The sequence below is a fragment of the Bactrocera latifrons genome, unplaced genomic scaffold (assembly GCF_001853355.1).
Source record: "Bactrocera latifrons isolate USDA-ARS-PBARC rearing strain unplaced genomic scaffold, ASM185335v1 scaffold_215, whole genome shotgun sequence".
In the NCBI taxonomy this organism is placed as follows: domain Eukaryota; kingdom Metazoa; phylum Arthropoda; class Insecta; order Diptera; family Tephritidae; genus Bactrocera; species Bactrocera latifrons.
In genome coordinates, this window is record NW_017535686.1 from 124,817 (window position 1) to 152,801 (window position 27,985).

Sequence of the window (27,985 nt, forward strand, 5' to 3'; positions counted from 1 at the left end):
ATTTCTTTACATCCCATTGATACATTTGTATAATTTTCGCTCATATTTTGAAAAATAAAAAAAAGTTAATTTTGAAATAATCTTATAAACAAATGTTTTAACTGCACCTATCGATAATATAGTCTTCAGTTAAAATTAGCACTTCATTACACTTTGACGACAGCGATTGTGAACTGACTAATATTAAAGAAGGGGGTGATATATAAAAAGTTCTTTGGTTTTTATATCAGGAGGCTGTTTTTTGTATTTTGCGGGCAGAAAAGTTATATTTACAATGAATATAACAAACGGCGTAAACGTTTCTGTGGAAACAACGTGTGAAAATCAAATTCAGGAAATAACATACGATGGCACTGAAATTTACCAACCGTGAGTGCGTTCAAAATTTTAAACAAAATGTAATAACTATAGTTTTTATCAATAGACCTCCAACTTTATCCGAAACACTAACCCGCTGTGCTGCTCGAATAGATTTTAGTAAAACATCTTTAGATGATCTAAAAAAGGAGGATAAATCCGTTGAAGATGACGTTAAAGATTCATCTCAGTTTCAACCAAGTCTGTGGCCATGGGACTCGGTACGCAACAAGCTGAATGATGCTTTAACAGAAATTTGCGTACTTTCTGACGTAATTTCAATAGCTAAGGATAAACGTTATTTAGTTTTGGACCCAGTACCAGAAGATCCTGATGAGATAAAACCTATAGTACAAGTGTATAGTCGAAAAAAAGCTTTGGGTCAAGCAGCACAGGTTCTTTTGAGTGGTGCAGAAAGACTGAGGAACTCGCACAGCGAACAACGGAACCGTAATGTGACAGACTTTCATATTGAATTATTACGATTACGACAGAATTGGCGACTGAAAAAAGTTTCAAATGCTATTATTGGTGACTTAAGTTATCGTACAGCTGGATCAAAATACGGAATGAGCGGTACATTTGAAGTGACAAAGGCGGAAGATTTAGCTGACGAGGAAGCGGTATCAGGTACCACTGGTATCGGAAATAATGGCTTACCAACTCAATCGCCGAAAACTACATCCTCTTTGCGCGTGATTGTACCAGCAGAGTTACAAGGCGTAGCATATATAAAAGTTATAACTCAGAAAGACCAGGAAGATTTATGCACAGCGAATGTTAATTTAATGGGTCATGGACCCAATATAACACAACAGGTAAGATTTCGAATCACAATTTTGTTTCCTTTGAAAAAATTTCGCTACTTATATGCTTCGTTAAAAAAAAATAATTATTAGGCAGGTGTTTGGCAAAAGACCTTGGAATTCGCACAGAATGTACTTTTTTGTAAGGAACTTTTCAGTCAACTTGCTCGAGAAGCAATTCAATTACAGGCTCCAATACCACATGTTGTTATTGGTAATCAAATCCGTGCAACTTTACTGCCGGGCATTCAGCTTATTATTTCCCTTTGTCATTCTACAACTTTCGATTCGAGTCAACCTGGACCTATTAACGATCATGATCATGTACTTGAACACTCATTACATCAACTTTTACGTGAAGTGCATCACAAGAATTCACATCATCCCTTTCCTCACCCTACCAGCGGACCATTGGGGCCAAGTAAGAAGCGTATGCTTGCTGGCCCGAAAGCGGCAGATCGTGAAAGTTTACTAGAGATGACAAAATCACAGACAATACTAGAACAAATAATTGCCCAAGCTCAGCATATATTTATGCGAAAGCGCACACAATACGTTTTGGACACTTTGGCTAGAGATGTAAAAGACCCTCAGATAGTGTCGCATTGGAATGCGATGAACAGTCCTATAATGTCGTGTGTGAAAATTAATATTGTTACACATGGGTAAATAATAATTTTGTCTAATTTTGATAAAAATGTATATATATAAAATTTTTCACAGATACGACACAATAAATCGGACGTCGTTAGTAATACATGTTAAAGAGCGATCTCTAAAATGTATTTGCCGCGATGGTCGTGTAATGCATCTTTCATATGAACCGCAAGAGTTGCGTGATCTAATCTTGTGTCAGATCAATTCACATCAAATATCGTGTCTTCTGAATTTGGCTCGTTGTATGGCTTGGACAGTATTATCGAACAGTAACAATCTCGGTATTGGTAAGGTTGAACCACTAGGTAATGCTAGCTCTTGTTTGTTGGCGTCACCAAATGGAGATCGCATGATTGCGGTACAAATACGTTGTGACCCGCAAATCGATGTTAAAGTTTATATTGCTCGTAGTCCACGTCCAGATTTTATACCCAATCCCCTGGTACCAGAAAAATTCTGGGAAAATTTGGGAGGACATTTTAAAGAAGTAAGTTATTCATTTTAGATATTTTATATTGTATATAAGTGATATTTTTTAACCATTTACTTAGGTCCGCTTTGATAAAATCGAAGGCAAAAGTTTCCTCAATAAAATGGAGTTTTTAATGGCGGCTCTTACTAGTAATTCAGTCTAAAATTCATAGTTTGTAGAATATTGTAAAGAGGGACTAGTTAAAGTTTGAACGTCAAATAAAATAAATTCCATTGAATATTTATGAAAATCATATTTTTATTAAGATTAACAGTAAAATAATTGGAAAGAAATTGTGTACAATATTTTCCATATAAAAATTTTTTGCTAATGTGGACAAACATTGTACGTTACCAAGGCAAACAAATAATTCACTACACCGACACAAATATGCTTTATTTTGTAATGATACTACTATAGGAGTTTCCGAAAGTGTTCAGAATAACTTATACATATATACCTCAGAATGTCATCAAAGTTCAACAAAGTGAGCGCTGTTAAGCGTTTGTACACACATACATATTTTTCTTAACTTCATTTTCGCATAACAAAAATCTCGGACTTCGCACAGTGAATAACCGTTAGCAAAATCACTCACGTAGCTAACTAACAAATTTTTGGCAATATTTTATACTTTTGCCACAACACTAAACGCCAAAGACAAGTGAATAAATCAATATAAAATAAAAAGTATGCTAAGAAGAAGGAATATTATATAAAATAAATACAAATAATTTTATTGGATGGCACCTTGGAATTGGAGAAACCCTTGTACATCAGCAGTATCCGACAGTGATGAATCAACACAAACACCACCCCCTACTCGAAAACGTGCAAAAAATGAAAACTTCATAAGTGCTTTTCGAACTAAAAGTATTGGAAAATCTGGTAGATGCGCTCAAACTAACACCGACAATAGCTGTAATCAAAATCTACAAATAAAGGCAACAAAATCTACAACACCTGTTCTATTTTCCACTAATCGGGGATTGTACTTACGAGTTCCTAAGACCATGACGAAATCCTGTGTAGCCAATAATGATGAATGTTTACACGAAAGTGCAACCAGTACTCCTACAACCGACATAACAGATGCCACTTTGCCAAGCTATGGTGGGCTTAATTTATCATTGCCCTCCACTAGTGGCGACGTAATACGTTTTTGTGATTTGGAGCGTTGGGTGAGTAAAAAAAAAGTTTATAGATACGCATCTATAAATGCATATTTGTAAAAATATAACTATGTGATTTTATGTTTATGCTGTACATTTTTTTTAAAGAGTACAAATCGTGCCAACACTATCTGCCTGGAGGATACGTTCATAGTGACGCGACACAACGATAGTTTGCCCGATCCAATTGAACTGCCGGCGAATAATAACAATATTTTAAGCAATAAAATTCAACGCAGTGGAAGCATATTTTGCGTACCGAGCGGCAGCCGGCACGCTCTAATAATGCCACATAGAAACGTCCGCCAACGAAGCACAAGTATTCAAAGTACTTTTGAACGTTTCGGGGTATATTAAGTATTTATCGAAAGTGGTAAAAAGTCGAATGTTCTGTAAACAGGTTTTATTTCACATATTTGTATATTACAACGAAATTTGTAAATAAAACTTTAATTTTTGCACAAGTTGTGTTTAAAATTAAATTGTGTTATCATAAAACCAAAGTACTGTTGCAGTGCTACCACACCTCACACGCCCTAACTATATATATTTATAATAAAACAAAATTATGCTCCTTTTACTTTTTACAAATACTTTTGTTTTAAAACTTTATTCATCATTTTCACGTTTTTATAGTTTTTATGTTTTTCATGTTATTATGCCATTATGCCATTTGCAAATTGTATATAATTAACACTAAAAATACTTATTTTAAACATATTTGCATAATTCACCACCACATTTCAATAATTCGTTTTTACTCATAATTTATTGTTAATTGTTGGTTTTTTTTTAATATTTGCAACTGCGGTTTATTTATCGTTTCATGCATACAAACTGCATCAAAATTCATATACTCATCACGAAATATTACCACGATGATCACATTCATCATCGTCGATTACAATGACATTAATCGCATAAAAGTGTGCATTCATTGTACATTCCTTCTTTCACACAATTTGGTCATATGCAAATTTTTATTTTATATATGAATATATAGGTATTTTATTTTTTATCTTAAGCTTATAATATAAAATTTAGAAATTAATATTTTCATTATTTTGCATTTGTCGAAAACTCTTTAGTGGTTTTCGTATTTAATATTTGTTGAAATATGCAACTACAAATTAATTTTCAGATACTAATAAAATTTTAATCAACTTTACCTTTATAAATAAAAAATGTGTATATGTGGTATTTCAAAAGTGATGCAGTTAATGAAACGCTCTTTTTAATACCATTGTAATGCATGTGTTTTGATTTATCTGTTTTGATTTTTAAAATAAAATTAATACATCAAATAGGACTAACCCTAATTTTTGGGATATGAAAAATCATTAAAATTAAGACTAAACCGCTCTAAGGACACAGAAAGAAGTAATAAAAAAAGAAAAGAAACGTGATGAAAATACTACTTACATACATGTAAGAACAATGATCAATAATCCATGTATAAATATTGTACAATACATGCCTACATAATAGATATTCATATTTCATTACTTACATTGTACTTATTAACTAATTTATTCAACCATTTTTTGTTTTTAAGTGTTTTTCGCTTTTTATATATTTTTTTTTTATTTTATTTATTCTTTGCTTTCCCTTCTGCTAATGATAACTATAAAGACTTTTAAGTTGTAATGTGCTATCTTTTGAAATAATAATTATTTTTTATATATAAGTAAATATTTTATTTAATTACATATGCTGTGTATATAATTTGAATTTTTGTACAATAATGCGTTATATATTGGTATATATACACATGCAACTTATATGTATATTTATCGCTATATAAGCATAGTTATAGAAATATTTGTATATTTATGTCTACATATGTACGTGTATATGGGATGATTCTATTTTTCCCTCAGCCGCATAAAATCACTCATTCAATACTAAATCTGCATTTACGCATATATATAGCATTTGAATAGATATAAACATATATTTTACATTTTTTTATATGCGAACAAAAGAATTATTTTTGTCTAATTACATATTTTTCGCAGGCACACCACCACTATTGATAGCACTTGGTAAGATCTTTTGTGACACCTTCAACAGTAATTTGTTTCAGACTGTAATTACAAATTAGGTTGAATAATGTTTCAATATGTATAGAATGCCATATCTATAATTCTAAGAACAAATTTATTAAAACAGCGCGTGATGTTTCGTCATGAATGCACTACTTTAAAATTAATTGAAATTTAAATATTTAAAATCGTTACAACTGTTCAGAATCTAGAATATTGAACTTAATAAATAAAGACATACAAAATAAAGAATGGAACTTCGTATATTTCGCGTATCCGCCGATAATGCATGTTTCATTTGAAGTAAAATACGGGACTATTTTTATTTTAAAAGTCTACAAATCAACCAGCAAAGTTACTTTTTCTACTTCAAAACTTTGGCTGCATTTTTTTTAAACTAAATAAAAATTTTCAATGAAAGCGAAAAAATAGAACATATGTTCACATTTAAACCATATAATTATTCCTACCACACTTATTAAATTATGCCCATATGTTCATATGAAAATCATTTAAAATTGTATAAATTACTACCAAAAAAAAATTACTTTGGGTGTACAATTCTGCCCAATTAATTTTAATATGTGCTGAGCACTAGTTTTGCTTTATAAAATCTTGATTATATTTATATTATTTTTATTGAACGCAAAGAAAATAATTGTATTACTATTTCAGGAGAAATTATTCGATCTACGCAGCATTGCATTCAATTTGTGCAATTTAGATATTTGTTGGGTGGTGTCCACACTTCTCTCCTCTTTCGCCGTTTGATCACTTTTCATATAATTAATGCAACCGAAAAAAGAGACTTTATAAAATTCGAGTGCTGCTTCTGACAAATAATTGTTATACACCTTTTATTTATATATATTTTACATATTCCATGTTTTAGTATATTATACACGTATATTTATGGGTGAGCGGTTTATGCAGCATATACAACTGTAATGCTGCATTTACCGCGTATACACTAAATACTATTACATATGCACGGTTTTTTCATTAAAGTATTTCCTCATAGGTGCAATCTTTTAATAGCTAAAGTTTTTATATTTTAACATATCTGCGTTTAGCATTTAGTAATATGTAGTCGTTTATGTTGAATATTATACAGTTTAAGTTCGCTTTAATAAGTACCATATTACTTTAGGATTAACAATTATTGGTAAATGTTTGTATATTTTTTTTACAAAAAAAAACATGTCTTTACTGATCTTTTTCTATTCATGTTATTTCATATTTGCTTCATGCTTAGCAATGAATCAAAAATAGGGATGTAGGATTTTTGTTGCATATTTGTATAATTTCGTTATCTTGACCATCTAAAATCCTCATTCGAAATGAATTATCTTTTATTTGATTTGTAAAATCGACTGTGCACGGTATCTATTGATATATTTAATTGCGCTTTTTATTTTGTACAATCTTAATACTTTCTGCAAATTTTTCAAAGTAAAAGTTACTCGAAGATCAAGTTGGGTAGCTCCCTTAATTGAAGATTTATCCGCGTTACTGGCGCTTTGTCTGAGGAGGAAAACAGACCCATCGATTAAAGATCCCGGATAAATTACATTTCTTGGGCATTATCTTAACTGTTCTTCTTTACGGTTGGTCTCATATCCAAACTGATAATTTTTAAAGACATGCTTTCTGAATTTGGATTATTTATAAACTGTTATTGATAATTCAACAGTGTGTTTTACTCATAACTGTATATATATAAATTTTTATGATCTTTCTCTTTCTGATGTTAATGGTAATCGAAAATTATTTCTTTAAAAATTAAGTTCCTTATGGAAATGCGGCGTTAATGCAGGGGGACTACTATTGTTGGCATTGTTGATGAGATTGTTGTTGCCACTAGTGTTGCTAATGTTACTGGTGCTAAGATTTTGAGAAACGGCTGCAGCTTGACCGCTTAATATATTTGCTCCTAAAGCTGCCGCCGCTGCGGCTACTGCCGCTGTCGTGTGCGTCGTGGCCGTGTTGCTACTATGTTGTTATTGCATAAAATAGTCCGGGTGTTCCGAATCTTTTTCAAACCTTTTGGCCTCTTCATGCATACTTTCCTTTATTTTTAGTATAGCTGCTGATTCATTTTGATCATTTTCCCCTGGACCACCGAATCCGCCCAAATTATAATCTCCCATTCCGCTTCCAGAATCTTCCCGAGGCGTTCCCGGACCTCCATTTGCTGGCGAATTTTTCATGCCATCTAATCCGGTACCATCTCCACCGCCACCATTAAGTACAGGACCCATTGAATTAGGTCCCCCGCCCATAGGACCCATACCACCCGGACCTCCTCCACCGCCATCGGGTCCACCACCCATTGGAAATTCGGGTTTCATTATCGAGTACATGTTATCGCCTGGGCCGCCTGGACCAGCTTGGGTATTATCTTGGGGTGATGGCATAATCGGCGTTCCTGGACCAGGTGGTCCATTCGAACCAGGTCCAGGGCCATAGTTCCCTGGCGAAGATGATGAATAAGCGTTCATTGGTGCTGTAGCGTTTGGTTGCCACTGTGGCGGTCGTCCACCCGCTCCCATACCCATACCAGGTGGCATTCCACCCGGTCCTGGAGCAGGGCCTCGCATGCCTCCAGGCCCACCGTAACCCATAGGACCCATTCCACCTGGTCCACGAGGAGGATTCATACGCGGATTCATTGGGCCCATACCTCCAGGTCTCGTTGGATCCATACTATTCGGCATCATGGGTTGACCAGGAGGACCGTTAAATTCATTGCCCATGCCCTGCATACGTACACCAGGACGGGGTCCTCCAGGATATCGCGGACCGCCCATAAATGGCGGTTGACCAGGCATCATTTGTGATGGTGGCGGTTGTGGACTCGACGCATGAGTCGGGGGTGAGGGTCGCATTGTAGAATTTGGAAAAAAATTGGGACCCATTGGACCACCTGGCCCCATCGGACCTTCACTACCTGGTGGCATTTGACCCAGTGGACTAGGAGCTGGACCACCAGCACTATGCGGTCCCCCGGGACCAATTCCATTTACTCCATAGCCGGAACTAACAAAACCATAGTCATGGAAGGCCTTGGCTTCTGATGAATGATCACATTGATCTCGCCGTTCTGGAGCGGCACAGTAGAGATCCCAAAACACGCACCACCATGTGTGTAGGAACCCAGGTGGCTCACCTAACGTAATGTTTTTCTCCCACCGAATTTCAGATAAAAATGTTTGTGCTGCTTTCTGGGCGCCAACGTGTAACAGGTATTCATAAACATATAGTGCCAATTTTTCACGTGCCTGTGCATCTGATGGCACTGACGATGTCTTCGCCTTTCCATACATTCTCTGTTGTGATGTGTTGCGCGGTTTTTTCTTACTTCCAACTCTTGTTTAGTATTTTTGGATCAGTTAGTCACTTTTACTAATCTTATTAATATAGTCGGAACTCGATCAGAGCCTTGTTTTTTCCTCGCAGTGGTTGAAAATTTAAAACACTGCTTACCGGTATTCGACTCTTTAATTTCCAACTATAGTGTCTCTTAGATTATATCTCTCTCTATATATATAGATATATATTATTTTTTTCACTTTTTCATATAATATTCTTAATCTGTTTCCATTTACTTTTTTCTATTCTTTAAGTTTTGAGGCCACCTTACAAATTTAATAGGCGCTCGCCGCCACTGCGAAGCTCACGCAGTCATTCTCTTTTATTTTTTTTACTTTCAGCATATTTAATGTACTTTCTGTTGTATCAGTTGCTTTCGTGGGTAACTTGTGCGTTTCGCTCGTCCTCCTGTATTCGTGTTTTTGCTTTTCTGTAGTCACATTTGCTTCTTCTTCCACAATACCATGTCAAGTAAATCCAATACTGTTGCTGATTATTACTGGTATTAATTTGATTTCTTTTTCACTTCTTTCTATGTTCCGCATAAACTATATTTTATATTAGCTTCTTTTTTTTTTGTTTTTACTATTATTTGCAAAAACACATATCGAAGGGAACTTTTTACAATTAAAATGCTCGTTTCTCGTCTTATGCAAAATTTAGTTCATGTTTGCCATGCTTGCTTCTTCTTTTTACCGTTTTTTCTTTATTTTGTAAGCTTTTGTTGCTATTTCTGCCGCTTCTTCTGCTTTTCCAACCACTTCACTAAATAAACGTCGTTGCGCTAATAATTGTGTTCGTGTACGTTTGTTGCTGTGGCTGCGCTGCTACCGTTGCCGCTATTGTACCTATGCTGTTTTTGTATTGTTGCCTCTGCTGCTGATACGTTCAAGATACAAATACCACAGAAACCAGCACACAACCTGAAACACATAGCCAAAAAAGAAAAAGGGGATAGTAAGTAAAAAATAAAAATCAAATTCGAAATATAAAAACAGTACAATGAAGGAATTGACAAACTGTTCAGCATGCGATGACGGCGAAGCTATAGATGATGATTATGATGCCGCCGTCGCATACTATTGCAGCAGAATGAGAAACTATAATAAAAGAGCGCATGACATAGGAACGTGAAGGGCCGGAGGATGGGACAACGCAAGGTGCGTTTACGCTACCCGTTGTACCTTCATCGCGATCAACAAACACTTTGCCATGTCGAACGGGCACAAAAACCATGAGGACAAGTAGAAGGTGGCGAGAATCCGAGGACTTGCGCTTACGTTGATGCTAACGCCGCCATAATAAAGCTGAGGCTGCAGGGTTCTGTCGTATGCGCGAATCCGAGACTTGATGAGCAGATTTGCACTTGAAGAGTAATCGATTTTCGTTTTATTACTGAAGATGCGCTTCGATGCACTACCACTGTTGCAATCGCATGTATATTTGGCATATTTAGTTACATTTATTCAAGTAAAAGCAATAAAGCTTACAAAACAATAAATTAGTACTAGAGTTGCTAAAGGAGCAACACCAGCTTCATACTGTGATAACAAATCTGTTTATACTAGTAAACTAATATTTAAAGAATGGAATTGGACGTTTAAAAAATAGTTTTTTAATAATTTTGAAACCTCCGTATGTAAATTTTTGGCGCGGAATTGTGGCAATGTGATAAATAAAACTGGCTTAATTTATTTTTTTTATACCAACCCACATAAATATCACAATAATTAAAAAGGGAAGAAATTCACTTGATCCGTTCGATTAACATTTTACTATATAATTAAATGTATAAATGTTGATTTAAATAAGCTTGGAACTTCGCTTTAACAAAGATCTCTCTGAACTCTGTTTGAAATTTATTTAAACACTAATAATTTACTAATTTCAAGTGTAGAATCTGCCAGCGAATTCTCATTGCTGTTGCTATTTTCAGAACATTTCTGTTAAATTAAACAAAATCCATATAATTTGTATTAATATTTTTGGTAGGAAAGTAGAGTTAATTCGTGTAAAATAAGACACCTTTTTACGTAACGGATAAAATCTTTATATACATATGTATATAAAGAACGTGTCGCGTTGTTTGTCCGCAATTAACTCCTAAACTACTGAACCGATTTGAGTAAAATTTAGCACACTGTGTTCGGTTTAAACCAACTTAGAAGATAGGATAGTATCGTCGGGTCTATGTAAACGGAACGGACCCGGATTTTTATCTGGTCAAGAACTGTCAACTCGGCAGAATTCAGCCGCTACAACAACATAGGATAGTAAAAACAATTCATAAATAAAAAATATATCTCTATTAAGCGGACAACTCTATTAACTGGACAGAAAGACCAGACATTGAGAAAGCAGCCTTAAATTCGTTATTTTTTCCAATGAAATTAATTTCTATGAATATATTCAAAATTAAACCTCAAGTACAATCCCTTGGATTTTTATATAGACAAAAACGTTTTCTCTTTTATTCGTAAATAAAAATTTCTATGACTATATGAATAAAATGTATACCACCGCAACGGGTGGCCAGATCCACTAGTGTATTTATAAAAACTAACTGCACATTAAAAGATATTTGAAGAATTTTGTGTTAAGTTTTCAAGGAGGAATATTAAAAAAATTAGCCAATGACAGCAATTACTTTAAATCGTTTGGAAAAAGCATGTTTAGCGGTGCCCTTCATAACTCGTTGCTCGATTGTCCGAATTCAAAATATCAAGGTTCATTCGTCAGATAATATTATACTCAGGAAACGCCAATTTTAAATTTAGACCGAACACTTTTGGATTAAATTGCATTAATTGAAAAAAAAAAAAATTTATCAAAATATAAATAAAAACCTACCTTCCCCATAAATTGCGTTAACTATCATTAAAATGTGTGTATTTACTTTGAACTCGTTAATTTTTAACAATTAGAATTATTAGTGGATATAAAAGTAGACCAGGGGCGCGTGCTATCTATGTGCTATATTTTGAAGAGTTCGTACACCAACTGTAACAATAAAATTTCAATTAACTCGAATTCTTAACAGAATAATGAGTTAAAAACATTTCCTTTTGCCATATTTATTTCTGATTTGTGAATTCTCTAACTTCATTCCTGCTGAACAATGGTCATGATGATCAAATCATAAGTTGTAATAAATTAATAGGATCTCCAGCTAAATGCATAAATATATAAACACATACGTAAGAGAAAAGCAAAACAATAAAGGACTTAAGACACGCTTAAATGGAAGCGATATTTCATCACGATACATTGTTGATGTTACGTTTCCACCTATCAAGAAACGTTTTGCTATACACTTACTATTTGCCTTGCTTTGCACAACACCACTGGAAATATACACACCAAATCTGGCTGCTGTACCCAGATTTTTAATGTTTTGCGTTTGCTTTACGCTCCGAGTTCGTTTCTACGTGATACAACTGTGTCTGAGAGGATCCACTAGCTTTCGGTAATTTGTTGTTTCTTTTCCTTAATACACTTTGTTGCTTCTTCTTTCTGTTTTAATTACTACTTTAGATTTTATGTATTTTCCAATATTCAAAATTTGATTCAATACACTTTTACGATTTTATCTTTTTATGAAGTTTGTTTTTCTTTGAATGAATTATATTTAATCAAAACTTTATAGCACTATTTTTAAATGAATTGTGTTTCTTATATTTTACGCTACTCTTCATTGACACACGTACGCCGACCAAACATTTTGTCGTCGTCGCCGACTTTGCAATCAACACTGTCGACGTCTCTGCCGAAATGTCATTTTTGTTGCTACCTTTTTGTTGTTTGTGTGTTCACTGTTTCTGTTTTTTCTTCTTTTCGATTTTTCGCAATCACCTTTCTCTCACTCTAGCTGCTGTCTCTGTCACCGCTTCTTTCTTAAATCGCCTTTTCTTCTTCACTTCTATCGTTATTGCTCTATTTCCATAAAATTCTATTCGCTTTACTTGAAAATTTTCCCATAGATTTTCACAAGTAATTTTCAGACACAATTGCATCTTCGATCACTTCCATTTCAAGCTCAAATTGCTGTATTACTATTCCAATTTTATTAATTATAATTGAATACAAAATATTACGCTTTTCACTGTCAATATTTAATAAATTCAATTCCGACTTCTCATTACAAGTGTGTCTCGCGTTATTAAATGGCTATTATATACTGCAATACGACACACATATACAGAGTTGCCAATATAAGATAATAATGTTGATACCCCTATAATGCGTTGTATAACTATTCAACAAATATCAAACATTAATATGTATGTATGTGCAGTTTACTTTTTAAAAAATGTAGAATCTGTACAGATTCCTTTATCAATTTTTAAAAATTAATTACACCGTTTTAGAAGGTTTACGATTAAAACCCTGTGCTAATATACTACATTATAAATTTAAATTAATAAAAGTCTAATGCCAGGCTTTAAAGATGGTCGTATATAGAAACACATTTATGTATGTCAAAAAATTTGGATACATTTGTTAACAAAATCACTTTAACGTTACTTTTAGTTCAATTACGTATAATAAAATAGTAGTTACTCTCAGCTCTTATATATACATAAATACTTCAAAGCAGCATTTTAGAATTTAATACTCTAATAAGAAACTTTTCCGTGCAAAAAGTTTTTGGAGTTATAAGCATTACGATAATTACGCCATTTATAATCTTAATTCAGAAACTTTTGGCAACTCAGTTTGTTTTGGCACTAAACTTTTATCTTAGCACCAGGCACATTTTCCTTTACATTTAAAATGGAACTATATTACTCCCCTCTTTGTATATAAGAGTCATCTCTCTCTAACTCTTATTATTCTGAACAGTTCATAATATGAATTACAATTTCATCCTTTTCATCCTTTTTTTTTTGATACAAGATACTCCGCTTTGCTTTTTAGATGCTCCCGGCGCTTTTATTTATTCGTCCAAATAATAAATATTCAATTCCCTCTTAAGAGTTTATGGTTTTACGAATTTCTCTCCTTCTTACTTGAGAGTGTTTTTTTCACGCTCTCTCATAACAAGTGCTGCATTTTTGATAGTTTGTTTTAGTCATTAATTTCATGTGCGGTGTTTTCTTAGGTGAGTGATTTTATTTTAAAAGAAACTTAGTATTAACCACTGAAATTAATTATGTTAATCTCCTTGTAAGCATGCATTGCACAATAATAAAAATGTACATGGAATAGTTTTGCATAAAATCAATAAAATCAAAATATGTCTGACGCCTCAAATTAAAAGCTCTTGTTGCAGGGTTGTCGAGTAATATTTACGAAATAAATATATAAATTGCCGGCAGAATAATTACCAGTGCAATGCATGAAGTTGAAAATTTGTCTTAAAAAAACTTCAAAAGTAAAACGTTTACAAATATTTCACAGATGCCATAAATGTTCGGTAATAAATATTTTGTAAGAAATCAGATATTTATTCAATACTATTAAGATTGTATCAAATCTTCTTTAAAATAGTTTGATGTTAGTTTTTTTCGCACAACTGTTTGAAAAAATTGTTCAACAAAAATCGGAGCTTCCGGATAAAAGTAAAATATGGAATAGAAACTTTGTTCCATTCCTTTAGCTCTTTCATGAATGAAATCCTCTTTTTAAAAAGATAAGTTTAAATTGAGAGCGTAATGGGCCATTCATATACAACTTTCCTCACTTCGCTTAACAATTAATCTTTAACAACAAAGCAGAAGGTTTTCCAAAATTAACGCTTTGATTTCAGTGTTTATCTGTAATAAAAACGTCATTTTGCTTCGCGTTGCTGCGTTTCGCTTCGATGTGAACGTCTTACATAGCATTAATCGAATTTTTCTGTCAAAGCAAATGCCTTACTATGTTTATTCTTCATTTTCACTCGGTTAGCGAGCGCTGCTTGAATCAGTTTCTAAAATCAGCTGACTTGACGTTCAACTTAACTCTAAAGCCGTTTATGCATCCGAGTTAACACACTTACTCATATAAAGAAAATGTGTAAATTTTGTCCGAGTATAACTTTTAACTTGTGGTGAAAAAGTGCTTATGCATGGTACATTGAACATACCCCTGAAGTATCTGCCGCAAAGCAGACCAAAAGTTCAAGGTGAATATGCCCTAAATCATATACCCAACATTGACAGTTGACTGGATCAGTTAGGTTAGGTTTATCAACAGGAACTAACAGATTAGAATCCTGCCAAAAAAATGTTTCTATGGAAAGATATGTAACTGCTGATCAAGATCACTAAAAAAAAATTAAAATAATAAAAATAAAATGAAACATTTAAAATTTCATATTTTTCAGAGCAATATTTAGTGATCTGAGGCTTCATAATTGAAAATTACAAAGATCATTTAATAATTTTCAGTTGGCAAGTTTAATTCACTTTATTTCATATTATATGCTTCAACCCGGCTGCTTTAATATACTATAAAATCAAATATTTACAATACTCAAATCACTAAAAAGTTCAACCTGAAACACTGCAAAATAAAATATAAAAAAATAAAACGAAATTAACAAAAAACAGACCTATTGAAGTTAGTCAGTAAAGGTATAATAATTTCAAAGTTACTAATGGCTTTGGTGTTGTTGCAGCAGAAAACATTTCGGCCTGTTCCAGTTTCTTAGCCCCGGCTTTCGTGGGAACTTCGACTACTACTATGAATGATCAATATTTTTAGTTTTGAATTTAAACTTTCAGTTTAATTCCCCAAATATGAAATTATCCGATACAGTCAAATTAATGATCCGTTTAGTATTGTGCCTTAGGTAAAAAGCAACACTGTTTATTCAATGCTGCTACTTTTTTGCTTTTAAGAGGAAGTGTGATGCTGGTTGTTATGCTGTTAGTGGACCTGCAAGTTAGTATCAATCAGTTAACAGCGAAGTTGGTAGGCGAAAACCTGTGGCCGAGTTCAGTTTTTGTCCGTGAAATCATTCATACATGTTTGTTTTCAGAAGAAGTATGTTTGCAATTATGTTTTAATAATAATGAAATACAATAATCTTCGCTTAAAAATGTGATAATTTAAAGCAAAATTCTTAGTGAAAGACAAATAATACGTCAAGGGATGCACTTCAATAAATAACGGTAAACAAAGCTTTTGTGGCACTTATAATATAACAAAATATTCTTAGATGTGTGTTGGAACCAATTTATATACTTATTTGTTTAATTTAATGCTTATTTGGTGAATTTCTTGGGACGACACAGTAAAAAATTTTCATCAAAAAATATCAAACAACAAAAAAAAAAACGTTAACTAAGACTGCACCGAAACTATAATACCCTTCACAGGTGCTTTTTTATAACATAACAATATTGATTTTGATTGGTAAATTTATGTGCTATGGTGGTCTGATCTGAACAATATGTTCGGAAATTGTAAAAATGACCGATTTCATAAAGATAACTTGTCAAATTAAAAGTTTTTCCATACAAGGTCTTAATTCTGTATGGCAGCTATATATTATAGCTATCTGATATTAGCGGTTTCGAAATGAGCAGCTTCTTGGTGAGAAAAAGACGTGTGCAACATTCCAGGTTGATATCTCAAAAACTGAGGAACTTGTTCACGTTCATACAGATGGACAGACTCTGTATATGTATGTACATATGTACATATATGTATTAATAGGGTTCGCGACGTTTCGTTTCCCTCTGGGTGTTACAAATTTGTGCGAAAATTACAGAAATTATTCCAATGTGTCTCGGAAAAAAGTACGGTTGCGGGGCCTATCTTAACTTGGTGATATATCATCCTAAATAAAAAATTCAAACATCCATTCGTTACATATTAGTTTTCCCCAGGTAATGCCGATACATTTTTTCCAAATAAATTTTTTTTTATTTTTTTGAATACTTTTTGCTAAAAAAAATCGGCTAATTTGTTATTGCAAAATATAAAAAAATATTTGAATAAAACTCCAGCTCCTCTCGTAGAATGAAAAAAATAGTTATTGTAATATATAAACTGATTTCGGTAATATAATGTAAGTTACAATACTATTTGGAATATATAAAAACATGATTGACAGTGGTGTAGTCAATATTGTTGTGCACCAGGGCGTATAATATATATCTATTTATAAATATTTCAATTACAGCGATACTTCCCGTTTATATAATTTATACTTTTAGCCTATAAGTATATGTATTAGAAAATTCATAGTTTTCTAGTGTGATAGCGATTTTTAGGAAATAAAAAAAATTCAAAAATGTTTGGTAATATTTGCGCATTTTAATAATACACGGAACCATTTTTGAAGAAAGAATTAAATGTTTTTCCATTTACACATGATCTGTGGAGATCCTCCACCGCTGCAGTAATTCCGGTCTGCTCCGTGGATAAAACTTCTAACAAAATCACACTGGAAGATCTAGTCCGTAAAATGCCCTCAAGTGGAAAAATTAAAAATTGACAAAATGGCGGGTTTGAAAAAAATGTAGTTTTATAAAAAATTTTTAGTCGTTTTTGGGCTGCCAAAATTCAATTTTATATATTAGCTTTGGTATTTGTAAAGGTATAACGTATCAAAATATGAAAAAACATTTTATTTTAATTTCATATTAGGTATGCTGCTTAGAGATTTTGAAAGCTACCGCAAGGGAAACTGGGAGAGTCTAAAAATGTATTTAAGTAAAAAATAACTAATAGAGAAATCCTACTAATGATTCAAATTATTAAAACAAATAAATTGTAAGCAAATATCAATAAAGATGACAATCGTTACAAATATAAATTATATGCAAATCATAAATTGTCACTTTAACAAGCTGGCACACAAATTGGCAATCGGTTTGTTGTTGGGAGGAGGGTAAACGCTTTACAGTCATATAAATCATGATTTTGTAGGTCAACACTGCATTTTGCAGCATTTTTTAAATGCAGAAGCTTTTCTTCCACAACTAGGTCATAAATAAAAAACAACAAGGGGAGAATATTGGCGAGAAAACTGTAAGAATATATTCCTCTTCAATTTTCAGTTCTCGGTCAAAAATTGTCCCTCCTTCCAAAAGTAACAAAAAAAAAAAAATGCATTAAAATCAAATAATTCATAGTAACTTTTATTAATATTATTATACTTATTAAATAATACTAAAAATTCGTGGGTTAAATTTCACTTTTAACTGCAAATAATTACATAGTATAATTTATCTAGTATTTAATCATGTGATTTACATTTCTAGATGCATTCTCTAAACTGATTATGCTCCAACGAAATTATATTATAATCATAATTCATATTAAAATGTTTCCAGCGGTAATTGCAAGTAATTATAACAACAACGTCGCAAATTTGCGAGTGACCGAAATTTCGAAAGCGAGAGACACATGAAAAGGTAAAGGTGGTTGATGCCACACACGCTACGTCATGAAAAACAGCATCTACTCTCCGCACCTGAGCCATATAATGGTAAAAAGCAAGTAGCAGCGTGATGGTGGTGCTTACGATTGTGGGCGAACATGCATGTAAGCGAAGCGTAGACCGAACGGATGTTCTGTGTAATACAGTTCCGCACTTTTGTGGCGGGCAAGTGCGGCTGATTCAGTTAGTAAATTTTTAAGTGACTCCCCACCTTATGCTTCTAACTATTAATACAATCTTTTACACATATGCTTTATTAGACTTATCCTTTGGGCTTATTTTGAAATTCTACATACTTTCGCCTGCATAGTGCCGGCATATTACGCAAATGAGCTGCATAACTTGGTTTACCTTTTTTGTTTGTAAAGTCACAATGGTCTTTTCGTCATAAAATTTAACATAGTAGCATCACGATTAACTAATTATTTAATAATTAATGAACACATGAGGGGCAATCATTTTCATTCTTGCATCGAAAGTTGCCGAAAAATCTAAAAAATATAAAAACAAGTATAGAAGGTCCAAGTTCTTTGAACTTGTCAGTTTCAAAGACTGGGAAACACAACCCTCAAATCAATTAATTTCTGGTCAAAGTGATTCACTTCAAAGGCGCTTTTCGTTCAAAGTTTTATCTCGATACATTTATTAGTGTTTGGTTTTCATAAAGGAAAGTGAAAGAGTCAGTTGAATTAAAAATTGTGGTATATGGGAAGTAGGCGTGGTTGTAGTCCAATTTCGTTAATTTTCGCACTGTAAAATCGGAATGTCGAAAGAATGTTAAATAGCGAATTCGGTTGGATTTTCACCTAAATGTGGAAGATACCACGCCTATCGTCTTATTTTGACAACCGGCCCTATAAAGCCCTCTCCTACTATCTTAGGTGTAAAATTTATTAATGTATCGCACTTTTAGTAGTTTTTAATAGAATCCTTATATGTATGAAGAATGTGTAGGACTATAATCTGATTATACTACCAATAGTACGCAACTTTGGCTTGAAATTTCATTGATTGCTATTAAATTTTATTTTTAAATCTTTGTTTTACAATTGCGTTTTCAATTAAATATATTTTACAATTAAATACAACTATGGGCGAAAAATAGTAAGACTTTTTAATTTAAATTTTCGGCGAAAACCCATTCGTCGAATTTTTTTTCCTAGTTTGGTATGATTTTCGGTTAAAATCTGAGAAAGAAACGGGTTGATGAAGAACCAAGTCCAGGACGGCCATCAGCATCAACTGATGATAAAGTTGTCAATAAAATAAATGACTTGATGCTTGAGAATCGATGATTAACAGACAGAGATCTTACTGGTATCATTAGAATATCGGAAGGATCATGAAAATCATTTTGAAATGTCATTTGGGTCTAATAAAAGTGAAAGCACGATTGGTTTTGAAAAACAGCATCGCGTTAACTTCTGTGAAACCATGCTTTGCTACCAACAGGATATTATGAAACGTATTATTATTGGCGATGAGTCTTGGATCTATGCTTATGACCCGAAAACAAATAATCAACCGGCCTAATATCGGGATAAAGGTGAGCGGAAGCCAAAAAAAAACACAGTCCAGAAATGCATTGATTCTTTGTGAGTTTTTAGACGATTTTTTACCAATATCGGGCGCAATCCACCTATTCACCGAAATGTAGCTCCTTGTGACTTCTGGCTATGTAGCAAACTCAAACGACTGCTCCGGGGAATCCGCCTTGAGTAAATTTAAGACATTAAGCGTGAATCGATACGCGCATTGAAGGCTATGACAGAATTGTAAGCACTTGTTTTGTGGTCAAGAGGCGATTACTTTCAGGCGGACCACATACATTTTGAAGAATAAATTAAGAATTTTAAAATTATAAACAAAGTCTTACTTGTTTTAATTTTTTTCTTCTTTTGATATACCTGTGTACGTATGCCTCCGCATGTGAATACATGTAAGAGTCTCTATTATTTTATGTTGTGTTCAGTTATGGACAAAAAGTTAGGAATGTGATATAAATAAATATTTTGACATGACTTTCCATAATATAGCTCCGATTCAGCAAAAAAGTTAGCACTACACTACTTAGTTGGCAAAGATTACGTAGCCGCATTGTTGTACCATTACTCGCATACCCAACTGTTAAAATGTCATGAGCGTAATGGAGATGTGTTGAGCTAGGGATAATATGAATAAAAGTCTTACAAATCAATGTTAAATTATTATTGTATTATCTCGCAACGAGCAATGACTTGCCAACCATTACTACGGATGCATACTGAAGGATATGGACTATTGTATTTAATATACATCTGTACCAAACTTACTTGACAGCTGCAGAGTTGGCAAATTAAACAGACGACAAGGCACCACTAAACGCGGTAAATTGAGACATACTATAAGTACCGCAAATCAGGTCTGATTTGTATTGTTATAATATTTATTATTATTATGCTTGGAAGCCTACTTTGTATTCTTATGCAGGTAAAAAGCAGTAAACTGCTTTAAAATTAGTTTTCTGTTCAATTTCTAAATCAAGCGTTCAAGAACTTTACTTCGTCAAACAATAAAATGGAATATTAGACAATTTTCGTACTGAGTTTCTCAACGGAATACACTACCAAAAGAGAAAATTCTGATAAAGTTCCCAGTGTGAACGCAGTTTAATTGCCTTAAATTTTGCATTCGTTATTGTAAGGCCTGTTTATTGGAGCGTGTTGATGCAGCAGCTTAAAACCTGTACGCGGATTATCTGTTTGCTCGGCTAAATGGCTTTGACGTAAGCAATCAGTTTCAATTGAGAGTGACACTTGCTCACTCGCGTTGTACACGTTTTACTTTGTACTCGCTCCACTATACCAAATTTGCGAGGATTCAATTGCATACGTATTTATGTCCTTTTCATTATCCAACTGAACGTTGAGATGCTGACGTGAAATGGTTGTGGTATACCTTCCACGACGCCGCAAATATTTCAAGTGTCAAATTAATTAATTTCTATGTTTTTATTTTCATTTGTGTAAGCTTTAATTTTTATTGGACAGCAAAACGTTCTGCATCCAAAATTCCTTTTAGAAGTTTTGATTCTTTTCATACTGTCATTTGACTATCTTCAGTAATACTTCAACGTTGTCACTTCACTTTGCTTCTATATTTTTTTTTAAAAGCCCAGCTTTTGACTTAGAAGTATTCTCATTTATTCGCCATAGAATATACGTCCCTTTTACTTATGAAAAAAGTCTTTATTCTTTGTTGCGACTAAAGACGAAGTGTATTTACCACTCATTATACACGTTTCCAGCGCATAAAATGATAAAAAGTACACAAGAATCTACAGCCTAACGTAACTTTTCAAACATGGATGTATGGAATGTCACGTGGTCGGTTCACATTTCACGCACCGCGTTGTGCATGATGCAGCATACCTCAGCACTTGTACACATACATATGTACATACTTGTGAATGCATTATGGTGACATACACACATTTTATTAACCATGTGATGACGGCATCCATCGTCTTTATATAGGAATGTGGCACTGTGGTTTTACATTGGTAACAAGCGCTGCAACAACAAGCATCCGTCGTTGTTGCAAAGTAAACAATAGTGAAAGCCACCCAAGCCATTCGTCATCATCTCAACATTTACTCAAAAGCTTCACAAACATATGCACAAGCCTTTATGTAGATGTAAAGGGTGTCCAAAATTAACGCAAGATTGGAATTAAATAGAAACAGTTTGTAGTTTTTCGATTGTAAATTTTTTGTTAAATCATAAAGTATATAGGATAGGGTTATTTATGGGATAACACATCGAGCAAATGACCGAAACGGCTTTGCGTACGCATAAACACTCATTGCATAATTGTGATTGAATTTAATAGATGCAACGTTAAATCTGCTCCTTTAAAGCACGCGTGGTTGTGCTCTTGATGCAATAAACCTGTGATTTTAAATAACCCCAGTTTATCAACATCGCTTTCGCGGTTATAGCCGAGTTTACAACAGCGCGCCAGTCGTTATTTCTTTTCGCTGTTTGGCGCCAATTTTTGATTCCAAGTGTAGCCTGGTCCTTTTCACATGGTCTTTTTAACGGAGTGGAGTGGAGTGTTTACATCCTTTCGGACGACATGACCTAACTAGCATAGCCGCTGTCTCTTAATTCGAAGAACTATGTCAATGTCGTCGTTTATCTATTACAGCTCATCCTACCATCGAGTGAAGGCTAAATGATCATACATTTTCCGCAGAACCTTTCTCTCGACAACTCGTAACGCCGACACCATCTGATGTTATCGTCCATGCATCTATATTATATAGCAGGACGGGGATGACGAGCGACTTGTAGAATTGGTCTTTGATTGATGGCATCGGCTCGCAGAGGTCCTTCTCGATCCTAACGGAGCTTTTGATTTTGCTAATAGTCAGTTTACAAATCCGTATTAGTTTTGCGGGGATACCAAATTCAAACATTGCGGCATAAAAAATAGTTTCCTTTCGTGTCATCAAAAGCAGCTTTAAAATTGATGAAGAGGTGGTGTGTGTCGATTCTTTAAACTGTCACCTCTCTAGGGTTATTAACATTTTACTACATAAATGCCGGCCAATTGATATCTTGCGTAAATTTTTAAGCTCTCTTCACAAATGGCTGTGTATAATTATTGTACCCAAATAAGGTATTCAATTTAAAGATAATAAAGATTTTTTTTTCAATAAAGTGCAGATTTACAGCTTTTAGGCTTGAAGAGAGAGAGGTTCTTCTAGTCCATTATCTTCTTCATATAAGGAGTTATTTGTATAGCCCTCTAAAAACGTTATTGATATTTATGAGCAAGTAAACGGTAAATAGCTGGCAAGCTAGTTTTTCATTTAGGAGTTCGTTGTTCATGCCTGTATGTATTTTAGTCTTCAAAATAAGATTTTTTAAAGCCAAAACAGACATGCCCACGCTTAATCCAATTTTTCATACACTTTTTATAAACCTTGACTTGGTCGTGGCTTCAGCGAATTACTTTTAATGGCTTCAATAGATTCATGGCGCATTCCTCGAAGAGGATTTATTAGTTTAGAGAACAAAAAAAGTCACAAACATGTTATAACGTGTCGGCGCATTATCCTGGTGAAAATTTCGATTTGCTTCTCTCAAATGCCTCAAAAAAGTCAAGTAGTATTGCTTATTGACCGTTTAACTCTGAGCAACGAATTCATGGTGAACCACACCCCGGCGATTAAAGAAAACGATAAGCATCACCATGATTTTTGACGGACTTTCAAGTGTTTTTTTTTCGATTTCGGCTCATTCTTGGAGTATCAGTCGCTTGATTGTTACAAAGTTCCCCTTCATATTTGCAAAAGATTTTAGTTTTTTTACGTGTCTAGCATTGACACGCTTTTACCAAAAACATTTGATATCATCTGCTAGCTCGCTGAAAAAACATGCATTTTATGTACATGTTTGGAAAATTTATGATTTGAGAAGGTTCTCTGAAGTTATGCTTTATTCAGTAAAAGATTGATGAACCAAGTATACCTTAATTATGCCGTGAAGCTGTATATGGAAAATTGTCGTTTTACTGAATTGTAAAATTTCTGTTAAATGACCTCCCTAATGTACAGACGTATATTCATTACATAGCGCCGCCAGATATATTTAAACAAAACACTAAACTCAAGTGGTTTCATCTGACGCGCTGAATATACAGTAGTATAAATTGGCATGAGCTTCAAGAAAATGAAACTAAGTACCTTGAGTCTGTAGTAAAATTGTGCAGCCGTTAAAAATTTACAAACTTACATGTAGCAGGGAATAACTTTGCTCATAACGAAATAGTTAATATTTATAAAAAAAATAGATTCATATGTATATTTCTGCTTTGCCACCGAAACAGCTTGAACTGAGTTACTTGAAGTTTATAAACCAGCAAACCAATGTAATTTCAGTTTTTGAGGAAGATAAATCATTTTTATAAATAGGTGTGTTTCATGCACGAACGTGCGATTCGTTCTTATCGAACAACACTCTACACCTACACCTCTATATTTTGCCATTTTGCTGGAGTGAGAGAACTCCGCGCATTTTGTCGACTAGCTGCATGAATTTTTCTTTCCTTACATATGTAAATACATACTAGTACATAAATATATGTATATGTATGTACATACATCTAGTATGTTGGTATATAGTTTCTTGTGCTCATAAGCTTTACAGACCCTTGAGGCTACTTGTTGGCCTCAATTCCGTGTTGGGGCAGGTTCTTTTTAACACGCTTTATAAAACGCAGCTTCCTGCAGCTACTTGTGGCAGCAGCTACCACTTGCGAGAGTAACAGAGCGAACACCATTACCTCATTTGGTAATTTTGGTAGCCTAAAACTGCACCGCGAGGTAAACAACTGTAGTGAGGAGAGAGCAAAATAAAAAAGCAGTAATAAGGTTATTAAGCGCGAAAATAAACCAAGTTAAACACTTATAAATATGATTATTGAGCTAGGTGTAGTCAAGGCCGTTAAGTTGGCAGAGGATTTATTTATTTAGTTTGTACAAGTAAGAAGCAGTTAAGTAAACAAATTAACTACCAGTAGTTAGGCATATAGTACATACATATATACCTGTCTCTTATACACATCTAGATGTGTATAAGAGACAGGTGTAGTCAAGGCCGTTAAGTTGGCAGAGGATTTATTTATTTAGTTTGTACAAGTAAGAAGCAGTTAAGTAAACAAATTAACTACCAGTAGTTAGGCATATAGTACATACATATATACAACACTATTTCTCTAAAAAATACAGCAAATAGGAAATATTAAATAATACAAAAGCGAATGTTTTTCAATTAATGCAAGAATTTAGAAATAAGTTATGCCACAGATAATTTAGATAATATATAGTAAATATACATATTTGTACATATTATATTCCTAGATGCAATCCAACTGCCTTATTTTGCTCTGGCGTCGTAAACTCAGTGGCATTCTAATCGTTTCCAGTCTAGTGCTGTTTGCTCTTTGGACTTGGATATTTTTCATTTATAACAGCAGAGATGTTCAAATAGATGGTGAAATTAATGTTAGATTGCTGATATCGTTTAAAACATCAGTTAATATTTTACTTTGTTTAGCATCTTATACAAACCGATAATCCACAAAAGCACGTGTATTTTCTGCAAAAATTAATCTCGCAAGCAAATCGTATTCTACGCTATCAACAAAAGCAGCAGAACACTTCGTCTAGTGTCAATCACAAGTTGCTTCAAGCACGTCGTCCAACTGGTGGCATACCTGTGCCAGCAGCAGCGCATACCGGCAAAAACTCCGGCATAGTTCGCTTCGTCAAGCCAACCAAAAGCCCGCCTTCAATTGGCCAGTTAGAGACCACAGATCAGCCACTTTTATTCGGGTCGCGTCACAAAAAAATTGCCGTGTTTGGTGCCAACTATCTCTTCGAAGACGAACGTCTTAAAATACTTGAGAACCAGCAACGTGTGCGTAACGCCGGTATGGCGGAGATCCAGAACAGTATGGACTATGAACGCCTGCTTACATCAGCTGAGCGACAGACACAATATGAGCATGAACTATTACGATTGGGCGTGCCAACTATTGCAGGCATCGGACCGAATGGACCACGCCCGCCTAATGAGCGCCTCGTGCATCTAGATTTGAAGGGTGCGCCACCCAAGGTTTACCTTTCTCCAAATAAAAACGTTGCAATGCATTACACATTTTTGTTTTTTTTTAGCTCTCTTTTTTAAAACGACTGTTGCCGATGCTGAAAACATTAGGTGCTACTGGACTGCTAATTGAGTACGAAGATATGTTTCCTTACACTGGAATTTTACAAGCATTACCAGCTAAAAATGCTTATAAGGTGGAAGAATTGAAGGTGATTTAAAATTCTTCAACGTATTTGTTTATGGATTGGTTAGTTCAGTACCTTGATTGTTATTTTTTAAATTAAAGGACTTTCTGACAAGCGTTGTACTGCATGGCTTATCTGTTATGCCTCTGGTACAAACATTTGGACACATTGAGTTCGCCTTGAAGCTGCAAGAGTTTGAAAAGTTGCGTGAAATACCCGAAATCCCGCAATCTTTATGCCCAAGTCAAGATGATTCTATCATATTTATACAGAATATGTTGACGCAAATTATAGAGTTTCACCTAAGTATGGCCGATGCGGTCATGAACAGTAGCAGTACATCAGCTGGTGGAGCATCACCACACTCCACCGCGTTTACACATATCCATATTGGCTGTGATGAGGTGTTGCGTATGGGCGAGTGTTTGCGATGTCGACAACATAGCCGGCATGAAATTTTTCTTACCCACGTCACCACTATTTCCAATTTCGTAAGAACACGTTGGCCTCAACTTCAGGTGGTTATCTGGGATGATATGCTACGCGACATGATGCTAAGCGAAATGCAGCATGCTCATATTGGTAGCTACGTTGAGCCGATGGTTTGGGTATATGCCAATGATATTTACAGATTTATTCAGCCTCAATTATGGGACATGTATGCAAAAGTGTTTCCGACTATTTGGACGGCATCTGCTTTTAAAGGCGCATTTGGCGAGAGTTTAATGATACCGCCACTGCAACGTCATTTAGAAAATAATATGAGATGGTTAGCGGTCATTGCCAAAGAGAGTGGACGGTAAACCCATAATATTTTTGTATGTAAAATTGTTTTAAGTCTCTTGTGTATAGTTTCTCCAAAGGTATTCGCGGTCTAGCATTAACAGGATGGCAGCGTTACGACCACTTCGCAGTATTGTGCGAATTGTTTCCAGTCGGTATACCCAGCTTAATCACCTCGCTGTCTACTGTATCGAAAGGTTATTTCGTTACAAATCCGAAGGAGAACGATATATTGCGGGTACTGGAGTGTGCATTTCATCCGGATAGTCGGTGGGTAAAATGAACATATGCTATAATTATTTTTAATTAAATTTATATAATTTTTAGGCGGTCTGGACATCCGTGGATAGAGCTCCACCCGAACTCACACCATAGTCAGCTATTCTCTGCGTGTTCATATCCTGGCAGCATGGTTTATAAATATGCGTTGCGTCTATTTGAAAAGTTATCGGAGTTGCAGAATTATTTGTTGCATACACAGGACCGTAGTGCCTGGATGTCCGAATATAACGTGCGTCATAATTTCTCCTCGCCCTCACGTGTATACGAAGTGACTCACAATACTCCGCTCTACATTAATGAGTTAAGTGGCATGGCTAGAGAAGCATACGAGGTTATGTTTGATGTGTTTGATGAGGTATACAAGGTTGAAATGAAAATATATACATGTTTTATATAAATTTTTTCTCATTTCTTAGTACACCGTCGTCGAATTTGTTGAGCAAAATATTTATCCAATGATTGCCAGCTTGCAACGACAATTATTGGAAGGACAGAGATTGTTACAGCGACGCGTATGGCCACAACGCCCCCTTCCTTTTAGCGCTGAACTGGGTCAATTAAATTTGATTCCTGCTAACTTAATTAATGCAGACAAGATTTGCTCTAATGATATCAGCTGCGATAATGCGTCACTGCAGTAGCTTTATATATCATTTATAAACGCCTCAATAATTATATAAAGATTCTAGGAATCATATTTTATATTGCCTAAAACACTTTTTCTAAATATTTCAATTCAATGTTTAATGAACAATCACTGTTAACATTTTCTAAAATGCTTTGTAATAGTATTATACAAATGCATTTAATTAAAAAAAAA

At 34.2% G+C, this 27,985-nt stretch overlaps 4 protein-coding genes across 8 annotated transcripts; 3 read left to right on the forward strand and 1 right to left on the reverse strand.

Annotated features, from left to right (window-relative positions):
• Positions 1-88: 88 nt before the first annotated feature.
• On the forward strand, positions 89-2,536 carry LOC108968417 (mediator of RNA polymerase II transcription subunit 17). The gene is made up of 5 exons (XM_018932456.1): positions 89-369; positions 425-1,175; positions 1,257-1,828; positions 1,887-2,307; positions 2,372-2,536. The coding sequence occupies exons 1-5, from the start codon at positions 275-277 to the stop codon at positions 2,453-2,455; spliced, it is 1,923 nt and encodes a 640-aa protein (XP_018788001.1). The 5' UTR covers positions 89-274; the 3' UTR covers positions 2,456-2,536.
• Positions 2,537-2,629: 93 nt separating this feature from the next.
• LOC108968423 lies at positions 2,630-3,991 on the forward strand. Its single transcript, XM_018932462.1, has 2 exons — positions 2,630-3,473; positions 3,573-3,991. Exons 1-2 carry the CDS (start codon positions 3,036-3,038, stop codon positions 3,819-3,821), a joined length of 687 nt encoding a protein of 228 aa, XP_018788007.1. The 5' UTR covers positions 2,630-3,035; the 3' UTR covers positions 3,822-3,991.
• Positions 3,992-6,327: 2,336 nt separating this feature from the next.
• On the reverse strand, positions 6,328-13,062 carry LOC108968425 (single-stranded DNA-binding protein 3). 3 transcript variants are annotated; one of them, XM_018932465.1, is made up of 2 exons: positions 12,734-13,062; positions 6,328-9,804 (listed from the first exon to the last, which is right to left on the reverse strand). In XM_018932465.1, exon 2 carries the CDS (start codon positions 8,833-8,835, stop codon positions 7,510-7,512), a length of 1,326 nt encoding a protein of 441 aa, XP_018788010.1. In that variant the 5' UTR covers positions 8,836-9,804; positions 12,734-13,062; the 3' UTR covers positions 6,328-7,509. The 3 variants fall into 3 exon arrangements, with proteins under 3 accessions (XP_018788010.1, XP_018788009.1, XP_018788011.1); XM_018932464.1 differs by lacking the exon at positions 12,734-13,062 and adding an exon at positions 12,200-12,491; XM_018932466.1 differs by lacking the exon at positions 12,734-13,062 and adding an exon at positions 9,883-9,900.
• A 724-nt stretch (positions 13,063-13,786) lies between these two features.
• On the forward strand, positions 13,787-27,974 carry LOC108968412 (hexosaminidase D). Of its 3 annotated transcripts, none has more exons than XM_018932447.1 (8): positions 13,787-13,982; positions 25,165-25,308; positions 25,361-25,921; positions 25,981-26,124; positions 26,202-26,899; positions 26,953-27,153; positions 27,211-27,520; positions 27,582-27,973. In XM_018932447.1, exons 2-8 carry the CDS (start codon positions 25,165-25,167, stop codon positions 27,804-27,806), a joined length of 2,283 nt encoding a protein of 760 aa, XP_018787992.1. In that variant the 5' UTR covers positions 13,787-13,982; the 3' UTR covers positions 27,807-27,973. The 3 variants fall into 3 exon arrangements, with proteins under 3 accessions (XP_018787992.1, XP_018787994.1, XP_018787995.1); XM_018932449.1 differs by lacking the exon at positions 13,787-13,982 and adding an exon at positions 15,774-15,978; XM_018932450.1 differs by lacking the exon at positions 13,787-13,982 and having other exon boundaries at positions 27,582-27,974.
• Positions 27,975-27,985: the final 11 nt, after the last annotated feature.

Coding starts and splice junctions, on each gene's coding strand:
- LOC108968425 (XM_018932465.1), bottom strand. CDS start 8,835: ATGTATGGAAAGGCGAAGACATCGTCAGTGCCATCAGATGCACAGGCA.
- LOC108968412 (XM_018932447.1), top strand. CDS start 25,165: ATGCAATCCAACTGCCTTATTTTGCTCTGGCGTCGTAAACTCAGTGGC. Junction 25,309..25,360: donor AAATAGATGGTGAAATTAAT/GTTAGATTGCTG, acceptor TACTTTGTTTAG/CATCTTATACAAACCGATAA. Junction 27,154..27,210: donor GCATTTCATCCGGATAGTCG/GTGGGTAAAATG, acceptor TATAATTTTTAG/GCGGTCTGGACATCCGTGGA.
- LOC108968423 (XM_018932462.1), top strand. CDS start 3,036: ATGGCACCTTGGAATTGGAGAAACCCTTGTACATCAGCAGTATCCGAC. Junction 3,474..3,572: donor TTTGTGATTTGGAGCGTTGG/GTGAGTAAAAAA, acceptor TTTTTTTTAAAG/AGTACAAATCGTGCCAACAC.
- LOC108968417 (XM_018932456.1), top strand. CDS start 275: ATGAATATAACAAACGGCGTAAACGTTTCTGTGGAAACAACGTGTGAA. Junction 370..424: donor GGCACTGAAATTTACCAACC/GTGAGTGCGTTC, acceptor TTTTATCAATAG/ACCTCCAACTTTATCCGAAA. Junction 1,176..1,256: donor GACCCAATATAACACAACAG/GTAAGATTTCGA, acceptor AATAATTATTAG/GCAGGTGTTTGGCAAAAGAC.